This window comes from Arvicola amphibius, chromosome 13 (assembly GCF_903992535.2).
Source record: "Arvicola amphibius chromosome 13, mArvAmp1.2, whole genome shotgun sequence".
Classification (NCBI taxonomy): domain Eukaryota; kingdom Metazoa; phylum Chordata; class Mammalia; order Rodentia; family Cricetidae; genus Arvicola; species Arvicola amphibius.
The window spans coordinates 68,775,648-68,788,270 of record NC_052059.1 but is presented as its reverse complement, the minus strand read 5'-3'; the positions used below and the strand labels follow the sequence as shown (position 1 = coordinate 68,788,270).

General features: G+C 43.1%; 1 protein-coding gene across 1 annotated transcript; it reads right to left on the bottom strand.

Annotated features, from left to right (window-relative positions):
- Nucleotides 1-845: 845 nt before the first annotated feature.
- Rnase9 (ribonuclease A family member 9 (inactive)) lies at nt 846-1,409 on the bottom strand. Its single transcript, XM_038309600.1, has one exon. The coding sequence runs from the start codon at nt 1,407-1,409 to the stop codon at nt 846-848; it is 564 nt and encodes a 187-aa protein (XP_038165528.1).
- Nucleotides 1,410-12,623: the final 11,214 nt, after the last annotated feature.

Genomic DNA, 12,623 nt, shown 5'->3' with positions numbered 1-12,623 from the left:
ATGTAGGCTCTCAACTATACTTGCCTGTCTGCCACCATGCTACCAGTGATGATGGTTATGAACTAATCCTCTGAAACTATAAGCCTCAACAAACTCTTTCTCTCTGAGTTGCCTTGACCATGGTGTCTCTTCACAGCAATAGGAAACTAACTAAGGGGGATAGAAGAGAGCTTTGGGGGTAAATATGATCCAAATACATTGTGTGCATATAAAAAGGTGTCAAAGGCTGGAGTAATTCAATATCTGGAGAGGTATTACTAATGGAAGTTGAGCATGATGCTTACAAAAGCTGACTCGTCATTCAGGCTTATCATCGTTTGTTTTATGTCTCATAACAAAATAACACAGGGGGTGCCAGCGAGGTGACTCAGCAACTTAAGGTGGTTGTTATCACGACTGATGAACCCACGTGCTGGATGAAGAGAACCAACCCTCACAAGTTCTCCTCTGACGTCCACATGTACACTCTGTGCACACACTATCTCTAAATAAATAAATAAATGTACATTTCAAAATGACGAAAATAAAGTTTAAGAAAACAATTTAATAATTTATAAGGACCAGAAATATGTTTTCACAATTCTGAGAGTTGGGAAGTCTTATGTCTCGTCTCCGACACCTAGAGAGGATCATCTTCAAGGGGTAAGTATGTGATCAGAGCACATGCTGCCTTTCATTGCTTTGGGGACAGGAAAGGAGGGAGGTGGATGACTGACTGAAACTGCCATTCTCACCTTTGATTAACAGCATCAGCATCTAAAGGGTGAACTACTCCCAAATGTGGCTGTTTAGAGAAACCTAGAATGTTGGAGGAAGACACGTTTCTGGTAGAGAATGCTTTCCTGCTACTTGGGCACCAAAATATTAACTACATTGTTAGGAATAAATTCTTCACTGTCATTGTCCCATTGACAAGTGACAACTGCATAACCTGTCACGAAGATGCTTTGGTACAAGCATTCTGGTATCTTCTTGCCCGCTACTAAAGTACACTGTATTCCTTTCGCTAACTTCATGCTTCTTCTGCAGAATGTAGCGCTGTTCTTACACCTCACTCGTTGGCCATAGCAGGCCTTTTGTAGATCGGAATAGCTCTCGGTTACAAAATAGTGCTCCGGATAACAGAGACGCCTATAGTGAATGTTTCTAGACATGAGTTCAGAATTGCAGTAATTGTCATCATAAAGTGGTCGATCAGGATCAGCGAGGATCTTTTCCTTGATTCTTTCTTTGGTGGGAGGCTTGGTAGGCCCTGTACTATAAAGCTCCCTTAAGTAGTCCCTTACTTCTGGATCTATTTCATATTCATACAAATCCCAATAGTCCCCTTGTGGTTTCAACGGCAGCAGCAGCAGCAGCAGCAGCAGCAGTAACAAAGGCCATGGGCACTTGGGGACCAGAGACTTCATTCTTTTCCTGTAGAGTCCAAACAGTGAAAAGAGGCATTGTATTATGATGAAATGCTCGTATTTACACACAGGGGCCACTTGTACAAACTTTCACTATTCTCTGCACCCATTGGAAAATTGTTAGACTTGAGATTTCAGAATTTATTTTAATATCTCCCTAATAAGGGGGGTTGTGAAAGGAAGAGAAGCAGAGAGGGAAGAAGTGAGGGGAGATGGAAGGAAGTGGAGGTAAAGGAAAGCAATGAAAGGGTAGGAGAAGGGCTGCAGAGGAGACCACACCCACAGTGAGGGGAGGGACGGGCACAGCAGCACATGCTCCTTTTGTCTAGAACAAACCCATTTTACTTATTCCCAGACATCAGTAATGTGCACAGAAATGAACCAACTTCCCCTCATTGATCCACCTTAAGGCTTTCATCCCGATCTTGCTCGCATCTGGCCACAGAGGCACTGCAGATGCACACTAGATGAGGCCTGCACCGCCTATGCCTCCACATCAGTGTTGCTAACCACTCTGTCCCCTTCCAGCCCCTTGCTGGGTCACACCACTCTCCACCCTTCCACCCAAGCCGCTGCTTCCATGTGAAGCTCTTTACAAGTCTAAGAGCAAATGTTTTTGTATATCAATTCAATGCTAAGTCAATGGCATAAAATACAAGATAATTTTAAAAGAAAATATTGTATCCATATTAGTGATGCATATTATAAAGCTGTCAGGCTGATTATGTTCAATTTTGAAAGTCTTTCTGTAAGAAACCGAGGACTAACAACATCTATTCAGAGATCTTCCCATTTGCTAAAACAAGCAATGACACAGAGTCTATGCTTTAGTCTAGAGAATCGTCTTTTGTAGAGAACTTCTGGGCCCATTTGTCTTGTGTATCTGTATTCCAAATCTCATTGTTTCTTATTAATTCTCCAAGAACTTTGTCTCAGTGGAAAGCAATGACCTTATCTGTCCTCGGAGGAGACTTCAGAGCCCGTGGCCTCCTTTCCTCTGAATAGCCTGTGGTCTCAATTCTTCAGAGAATAGGTGTTTGTCATTCTGAGTTAGGAAGACAGAATGGATCTGCACATCTCAGAAGTGCATTGTTGAAACTAATTTAAATCTTAAAGGTAACACAGATAGGAGTGTAAGAAGCTCTATGCCATAGGCTATGCCAAAGATTTCTTATGTGTTACCAACATCGGAACAACCAAAGGAGAGAAACTCTGTTTACCTTGTGTTGTCTTTGGCATCTTCTCATGCCCCCGAATGGCAGCTGTCATAACCCAGAAATTTTGGCCCATGTAGAAGGAAAATGGGATGACACTTATGGCTGATTGCATGTTTAGATACTGACCTTATGAATTAAGGAAGGACAATATATATATAGGCCCATCTCTCTTTATATATGTGTGTGCCTGTGTGTGCATGCGTGCGTGTGCATGTGTGCATATGTGTTCATGTCTGCATGTGTGTGTGGATATAGATGTAGATAGAAGGTCAGAAGCTGGGGTCACACAGTGGGAAATGGAGAGAATAAGAAAGCTGAGCACAGAAGTACAGAGGAAAAGAGAAAAGTCATTCCAAACTGCTGACATCAAGAGGTCATCCGTGCCGTGTAAACATGTTTATAACTGCTGACATTGAGCGGTAATTCATGCCATGTAAACATGTTCATAACTGCTGACATTGAGCAGTCATTCGTGCCATGTAAACATGTTTATAACTGCTGACATTGAGCGGTCATTCATGCCATGTAAACATGTTTATAACTGCTGACATTGAGCGGTCATTCGTGCCATGTAAATATGTTCATAACTGCTGACATTGAGCAGTCATTCGTGCCATGTAAACGTGTTTATAACTGCTGACATTGAGCGGTCATTCGTGCCATGTAAACATGTTTATAACCAACCCCTCCATAATTTTCACACTGGCATCAGTACCACATTGTGACGGCTAAAGAGCTCAGCTCACAACTCCGTGATGGGAACACGGAGCCTCTGAGGCCTCCTGAACCAGAGTGAGCAAAGGTTAACAACACACATGGCCAACGGAGTCTGAAGCTCTGGATCCTCTCCTTTTATCTACTGAGAACTCGTCAAGAAACGGTTTACAAGATATAAATATATATATGAGTATATATTAGAATGTGATATATCTGGTGAGAATGTGATATATTAAGCAATCATGAGTTTTTGATCAGGAAGAAATTGTTACAATACTTTTAAGAAAAAAAAAGAAACAGCAGAAGACAAAAGGGTTAAAGGCCATAAGGCTTTTGTAGAAAATTTTTAATACCAGACTTCTGAATGGATGGTTTAACAAGGGGGATTACAATAACATGTATGGGAAACAGCCATTGCCATAAGCAGAAAACTTTTGAAATTTGAAAGTCTTCTAGTGTGGGAAAGATTAAACAGAGTCTAATACATTCAAAATGGTAACAATTACCCACACCAGTAACAATAATTGCAAGTGAGTAGCTATTATTTAGACAGTATTTTATATTCATGGAGTTATGTTTTCTTTGGCTAGATGGCTTTCCAGTCTTCTTACATACCCTAAGCTATGGCAATTAGAGACATGTAGTAAAGAATTCTGGGCTCACACAGCATAGTGCTGGAGGTCTAGAGCACAGGAGAGATATCAGCACTCTTAAACAGCACAGGAGCTGTATTGACTCACAGAAGGGGGATGTCCAGCAGGCACAGCAGGAGGAAGCTAAACTCTTCCTCAGACTCTTGCCACCCCGTCCACTCCACGTCTCCGTAGACCAGATTCGCTCCTGTGTGGGTGCTCTGTGGAATGGCAGGGCCAGGCACTGTCACTTTTGTGCCCTATTAGAGGGTCGCCCTGTTCCCATTGTGCGGCCCTCCCTCACCTTCTTCCATCAAGGAAAATGACTCTTCTGATTGGCCTTGCTTCTCTCACTCAAGGAAATCAGAGATGTGGGAACTTCTGATTGGTCAGCCAGAAACACATGCTTTTCTTGGAGAAATAAAAGCAAAACCATGTGATTAAAAGCCCAGCCATACTCCAATTGTAAACCAAAGAGTTGCTCTCACAGAACAGCAAAACGTTGGGGACCTTGGGCAACAGAAGTGCATTTGTATGATGGAGAAATCAGAACGCTGAACTCTGCCTCGTAATCTTTAATTATTATCATATTTCAACTGTGTCTGCTGCGAGGTGTGGGTGCACAGGGTGTGCATGCAGAGGTCAGAGGTCACGGTGTGGGAGGTCATCCTCCCTCTGCATTAGTTAGGTTTCAGGAACTGAGCTGCGGTGCTCAGGCTTGGCAGCAAGTGCACTCACCCACTGAGCCACCTCGCCAGCCCTCCCTCACCAGCCCTCCCTCTCCAGCCCTCCCTCACTAACCCTCTCTCACCAGCCCTCCCTCACCATCCTTCCTTCTCCAGCCCTCCCTCTCCAGCCTTCCCTCTCCAGCCCTCCTTCAACAACCCTCCCTCAACAGCCCTCCCTCACCAGCCCTCCCTCTCCAGCCCTCCCTCACTAACCCTCTCTCACCAGCCCTCCCTCACCATCCTTTCTTCTCCAGCCCTCCCTCTCCAGCCTTCCCTCTCCAGCCTTCCCTCTCCAGCCCTCCTTCAACAACCCTCCCTCAACAGCCCTCCCTTATCAACCCTCCCTCACCATCCTAACTAATAAAAACATAGATTACATAGGAGAAAAGAAAAAAGCAATCTTAGTAAAGTGTGGTTAATGAGTAATTTATTTCTTACTAATTTTTTTCTTTTTTGTTTTAGTTTCTTTTGTTGTTGATTTGTTTTTTGCTTTTCAACAGAATTTCTCTGTGCAGCCCTGACTGTCCAGAAACTAACCCTGTAGACCAGGTTGGCTTCAAACTCAGAGATTTGCCTGCCTCTGCCTGCCAAGGGCTAGGATTAGAGATGTGTACCTCTTGATAATTTCTTTTTAAAAAAGATTTATTTATTATGTATACAGTATTATGTCTGCCCCGCAGGCCAGAAGAGGGCATGAGATCTCATTACAGATGGTTGTGAGCTACCATGTGGTTGCTGGGAACTGAACTCAGGACCTCTGGAAGAACAGGCAGTGCTCTTAACCACTGAGCCATTTCTCCAGCCCTTCTTGATAATTTCTAAATCTTAGTTTTACAACTATAAATTTTGCAACTTAAAAAGACTTTAATAGTACAAAACACTTTCAAAGTCCCAAGTATTCCTGATGAGATTTGATGAGGAAATCCCAGGTTTTTTCACAAACATTTTGAGACAGTATTTCAAGGTTTCTTGTCTTGGACCTAAGTGAGGGCTGCGCTGAGTCAGGAACTCTGGACAGACTCCAGTGTGGACCACGAGGTCAAATGCATTTCATCACTTACGTGAGTCAGGGTTTCCTCCTCTGAGGTGAATGTCCGGGTGCTGGAACTGACAGCAGCACACAGAATACCCCGTAAGACACAGAAAAACAAAGCAAAGCAAAACTCTCCTTGATTGAAATCAACTTTCCAAACACAAATGCAGAGTCATTTTCATATCTTATCATGGAAAAATAAAATCACTCCAACAGATGACAGACATCTCTTCACAAGTGATGGAAGTTTTCTGCAAATTAATTTTTACTAATGATTTTGTTAGCTTTTTAAGGTATAAGGTTATATAAAATTTTAAAAGATCATTGTAAATAGAAATCTGCTATATTTTTCCTGTGAGTCAATGTGATTCTGGACAACATAAACTTATTTATTCAACTCCTAGTTATGTTTTACTTAATATTTTCATTCGCCTCTGAAGCCAGAGATGGAATGAAGATGAAATACATAATGTATAAGGTTAAAGTTTATGACAAATTTTGTTTTGTAGAGGAGTAATGAATATGGTTAAATAATGGATATACCAAGAAAAATACTATAGACCTCCATTCCTTACACAACACATAATACATCTCATGCAGACACAGATATGCTCACATGCATGAATCAATTCACACTACACACACACACACAAATACATGCATGCACATACCACAAAACACACATCCATCCATGCACAACCATATGCATACACATGAATGCACACATCATACACACACACACACACACACACGAGTGCATGCTCACACCACACACGCTTGAACTCATGTCGAAGGTGATGTAATCTGAGTAAGGCTGTACTCTGCCTAGAAGCAGTATTTGATTCTGTACTGAAGTGATGTAGAATGTTCCTGTTGAGGGATGGACAGAGGATGAAAAACAGGACTGTGGTGTAAGTTACCGCTTCCTATGATTTTATCATTATTGTAAGGGTGAAGGGTTTAAAAACAGGTCAGCAGATCTTTACATTGACATGGGAAGAACATCAGGACTTCTTTGGGAAAATAAGTCTCAGAATCAAATGTATAAGGATCTCATTTATATTTAAAGTTTTATCACACATATACACACATACATGTGAATGTTATTAGTCTGGGTCTATGCTGAGAGATGGGTCAGGTAGGTATGCTGATTGAGCACACTGATTTGGTAAAATTCAGGACAAAATTCAAACTAATGTTTATAATAATAATAATAATAATAAGAAGAAGAAGAAGAAGAAGCAGGAACTAATAAAAATCGGCTACTCTGGGCAGGGGAAAGATTCAGAGAGCAAAATCTGAGTTCAAATCCCTAGAACCCACATAAAAAGCTGGGCTTGGGGTGCTAGCCTGTAACCCCAGTGGTGGGACTTGGGCACATGCAGAGTCAGGGACTCACTGGTGAGCCCATCCAGCCTAAACAGAGGGGTCCAGGTTTAGTGACAGAGCATGTCTTAAAAAGGAGCGGGGGAGACACACAAGACGAAGACACAAAAGGGGATGAAGTCTTGTTGATAAGAATTCCAGCAGACGGAGGAGGGGAATGTGGCCGGAATGCACTCTGGGAACAACTAAAAATCCTCATATAAAGGTATGGAGCCATCGCATGATAACAAAATATTAAAATAAGGTGACAAGTGAGAGAATCAAACCCAGCCCTCAGCCCTTCACCCGCATGCTCACACACAACAGAACTGAGTACCACAAGAGAAAACACTGGATCAAGTGTGCAACAGCAAGTGTTAATTTTTATGAGAAATTAATTTTTCATAATTCATGTAAAAAATGAAAAACAGTATGTGTGCATTGACTTACTTCAGGTGGAAAAAAACCTCTATATACCTAAGAAAAGAGTCAAGTTGGGTCTCTGACCCATGTCATTGCAAAATCCACCTGCAGGTGCCAATGTACATGGCATGTAGTTCAAAGTAAATTTGGGAATAGCAAACCATCTTATCTAGAAGTTAACTGAGAGGAGACGTCTCACCCTAAATGTGGCAATATCAATGTCTGGGGCCTAGGACTGAAGGAAAAAGGAGAAAGTAAGCTCGACATCAGTATTTGTTGCTGTCTTACCTCTGTGCTCTTTCTCCAATGATACCCTAAAACTATATACTACACCCTTAAACTATATACTATACCCTAAAACTATATACTATGCCCTAAAACTATATACTACACCCTTAAACTATATACTATACCCTAAAACTATATACTATACCCTAAAACTATTTACTATGCCCTAAAACTATATGCCAAAATAAATCCTTTCCAAGACAGGCAGAAAAAACAGTCTGAAAGACAGGCAGACACGAGAGAGAGAGAGAGACAGAGACAGAGAGACAGAGAGACAGACAGAGACACAGACAGAGAGAGACAGAGAGAGAGACAGAGAGAGAGAGAGAGAGAGGGAGAGAGAGAGAGAGAGAGAGAGAGAGAGAGAGAGAGAGGGAGAGAGCTCAAACTATAACCTTCCCATGGGGTTAACTAATTGTTTTCCTGGAAGGGCAGAAGGAGAGAGGTTTCCCTAGGTCCTGGCTCTTCAATCAACCTTTCCCATGGATCCTAGAAGCAAACTGAGGAAAACAGGAATGAAAGTGGGGTGTGGTCAGGGTCTGATCATGTTCTAGCTGCTGGCAGCGTTTGTGTACAAGAAGAGCAGGGCCTAAAGCCAGGGGTGGAGGCTGGAGGGACTGAGCAGTCAGGAGCACTTAGTGCTTCGGTAGATGCTACTTCGTGATTAAAAGGGACAAACTATCAGTCCGTGAATGAATGTTAAGTGCAGTAGCGAAATGAAAAAAGCCAGTCTAAGAAGGGTGCTGACCGGATAATTCCATTTCCCATATAGCTGAGTCAAACACACATCGACAGAAGAGGGACCAGGGGAGACTAGGCGAAACGCACATTTTCTTAGTGTGTGGTGCTGCAGTGTGGGCACAGAGCATCCGTGTATCAGAACTCAGCAGAACAGACCTTAGAGATAAGGGAAGTTGCAAAACAGCCCCTAAATTTACTTTGTAGATGTCTGAGTAACCTCATGGAAAAGAGAGTAGAGAAAGTCATGATAATAAGAAGGAACTGGATTTGAGTGAAAAAATTCCTGAAAGTTAAGACAGAAACCACGCAATGTTTTAAATGAGCATTGTATTATAGCCCAAATCAGATTATAAACATCCATAAATCCATACTGGTATAAACAAATAGTTGAATAAATAAATGGTCAATTATTACTACTTCAAGTAGATAGGACATAGCTCTATCTTTGCTGGGGTAACTCACTTCTAAGAAGTACATACTGGAAAAGTCACACAAGTTAAAAGCCAGCTTTATAACGGAGAGAGTATATGCTGCATAAATAAGGTGATCAGTCAGAAACTTGCACACAAACTTCCTTTAAACGTTTCTATATTTGGCAGGCAGTGGTGGTGAATGCTTTTAATCCCAGCACTCAGAAGGCAGAGGAAGGCAGATCTCTGCAAGTTCAAGGCCAGCCTGGCCCACAGGGCAAGTTTTAGGATGGCCTCCAAAGCTACACAGAGAAACCTTGTCTTGAAAAACCAAAAGAAAAGAGAAAAAAAGTTTCCATATTAATCCTGTCCAATTATTTCCTGCTGTTACTATTCTGTAACCTATCTTCATGCCCAGATTACACATGCCACTCAGACCTACAATCTATCTATATCTCTTTATTTGAACCTAATGTGTCTATACTATAAGGATTAATGTTCAAACATTACTTATTTTCATTTATTTACTTAAAATTCTTTAAATTATTTCTTGTAACCCTTGTATTAGTTTCTATGGCTACTGTAACACATTTTCACAAATATGGTGTCTTAAAACAACACAGATTGATTTTCCTACAGTTCTGGAGGACAAGACTCTGAAATCAATTTCACTGGGGCCAGGGAGATGGCTTGCTGCACGAAACTGACCCCCTGAATCCACCTTTGGTAGAAGAAGGCATAGTAATGGGAGAAGAAACCATAAGGCGTGCCATGGGTGCACACTATGACCAGTTGACAGAGAAGAAGAAACATAGGGACTGGGTCCCACATTGTGCAGGCACCACCCAGAGGTGGACAGCTGTAACACTATTGCAACCCTTTTGGGGACAGCTCTGAAACACACCAACAAAAGGAAATATTCACAGTGGGCAGAACTTCAGGCAGTACATATGATCTCCCATTTTTTTTGGAAAGAGAAATGGCTAGATATGTAATTGTTTCCTGACTCATGGATGTAGCCAATGGATTGGCTGGACGGCCAGGGGCTTGAAGAGAGAATGATTGGAAAATTGATGAGAAAGACATGGGAAAGAAGAAGGTGGCTAGATCTCTCCAAATGGGCAAAAGATGTGAAGCCACGTGTGTCCCATGTAAATGCTCATCAAAATATGACTTCAGCTGAGGAGGAGCTAGATTATCAAGTAGGTAGGATGACCCATTTTGGGGGTCATCCCCATCCTTGCCAATGGGCGTATCAACAATATAACCATGGCAGCAGAAATGGAGGCTGTGCATGGCTTCAGCAACATGGGCTTCCACTCATTAAGGCTGACTGGACACAGTTGCTACTGAGTTCCAGATCTGCCAGCAGCAGAGGCCAACACTGAACACTCAAGTGTGGCACCATCCCCTGACTGACCAGCAGCTGCCTGGTGTCTAGTTGATTACATTACAGTTTCCTCCACAGAAAGGACAATGCTTTGTCCTTGCTGGAGTAGGTAACTATGCGTAGCCTTGCTCTCTCTAGCAAGCACATTCCTTGAGCCTACTTCTTTAGGTTTCAGGTATATTGAAGACCAGCTGAGACACTCTGCCTCATGGACTGAAGAACTCCTGGATTCTTGGATGCTCCATTAGGAGACAGCCTTTGTTCAACTAGTAGGACTATGCTCTATAAGCTTCTGTAATAAACCCCCTGTCCATTCATTTTGTCAGCTCTAGACCTGGGGAGAACCCTATCTAAACACTAAGAACTGCTGCGGGACACTCAGGCTACATGAGCTGCCTGTAAAAGATGCTCTCCCGTCCTGCTAAGCCACCTCCAGCCTGTGCAGAGGGTCCCAGGATATCAATTTTCCAGAGTCTTCACCAATGTGGAAGGGTGAAAGGAAAATAGCGAACTTTAGGATTAATTAAACACAACTAACATTAATTAAAGCACAATTAATAAGCTTAATAAGAAAACAGACTAAGTCAGTTACTAAGGGACAGACGTGTAGCAGAAGCATAGGAACAACAATGTCCTTCTTTTTCCTCAAAGCCCTGTGGTTTACAGTTGAGAGCCACAGAGAATGGCTGGTCAGCACTGTCAAGATTTTCTTTAATGAGGTGACACTGTACTCCTGGCACCTGGGGCACGGCTGGCCTGTGGTTATCTTGCACACGCTATGTTCCAGTCCTAGGCTCTCACAGTGGCTTAGGCTGGGTGTTCATCCACATTTCCAGCTGGTGGCCTTAGGAACTCTATGTATCATGTCAGTGGAGCCATGTGTGAAGCTATTGCCCAACAGGCATGACTCTTCCATGTCTAAGCTTTTCTCCAGACTCTCAGCCCATTTAGAGAGTTTTGATCTTTACTCAAAGTGTATCTCTTGGGGACGACAAAATAAGACCTTCTGGATGTTGGGGGTGAGGCAGACATCTCATTCTTTGGTACGCTGAGGCTGATGTTTTGTCTGACAGGGCTGAGTTCATTGGTTGATGAGCTGTCTGTTTAGCAGCAGGCTGCAGCTCTTCCTGAGAAAGCTTTGCTGTGATCCCCTTCATCACACCTACTGAGGGTGTTGCAAGAACCGACCCGAGGCCAAGCAGCAGCAGAAAGACGGCACTGCAGTCTCGTCTGCAGGAAAGATGACAGAGGGAGGGTGGAGGGAGGAGCTTCTCGTTATGGTAGTTATTCTCAGCACTGGCCCCTTAGGGATAAGGCTGCTACAGATATCAATGAAATATATAGTAAAATGCAATCAGCTAGGAAGCCTGAACACCCACACCAGAATCCCTCCATCTCATTTAACACTGGTTTACCCATCTGAAGAGCTAAGACTATGGTGCTGGAACCAGGTATTTTTCCTTTGTCTGCTCTTACTGGAGGGGTACAATCTCCACAAAGGTTCACGTCCTCTCACCCAGCCCGTTTCTTACTGTTACTGTCTCTTACTGCCCACACAGGACCTGGCACATGATAGCCACAATCTCCCGTTTCCTTCCCCACCCATTCTTAGCCACGAAATCTCCGTCTTTACCTCTGCTTTGCGGGGTGCAAGAAGGGGGCAGGAAAGTATCACAGGAGTGACATTGGAGTCCTGCCTGCAGAAGGTTCCTCTGAGGAGAAACCAGCTCCTGAACTGGATAGACCAAGGCATTCACTATTCACTGCCTTCCGTCTCCTGTCCCTGTGTGTTAAGTACCGCACTTTCCTTTTCCTTTGTCCACAGAGGCTTTAGTTGGGCACGGGGGCTGACTCTGCATTTACAGCTGTAAGGCAGACAAAGCATGCTGGTGTCTTAAAACTTAAGAAAGGGAGAACACGAGGCTTATGGGAGCTGCAGAGACTTCTGGGCATTCTGGACCAAGGGAAGAGAGCACACCGTTTTTAATAATCAGCATTTTTCTATAGCTCTTTATCGCTTATACACTCATATTTAGTGGTGTTATCTTAAGTGGAGGAGCCTTTTCTGGTGGCAAGATAGCTGTAGTGTCAAGCAGAGCAGCGTTTTTACACCAGAGCAGCCACATGGGCACTCTGGTACCTCAGGCACTGACTACTGATTTTTGTCTTTGGTGCTAAATGCTGGTAAGTGACCCAGCCAATGGGATCACTCTGGGAGGTAGAGCAGATAGTAGGGTCACTGTGAGAGTGAGGCCAGGTCAGTGGCTAGT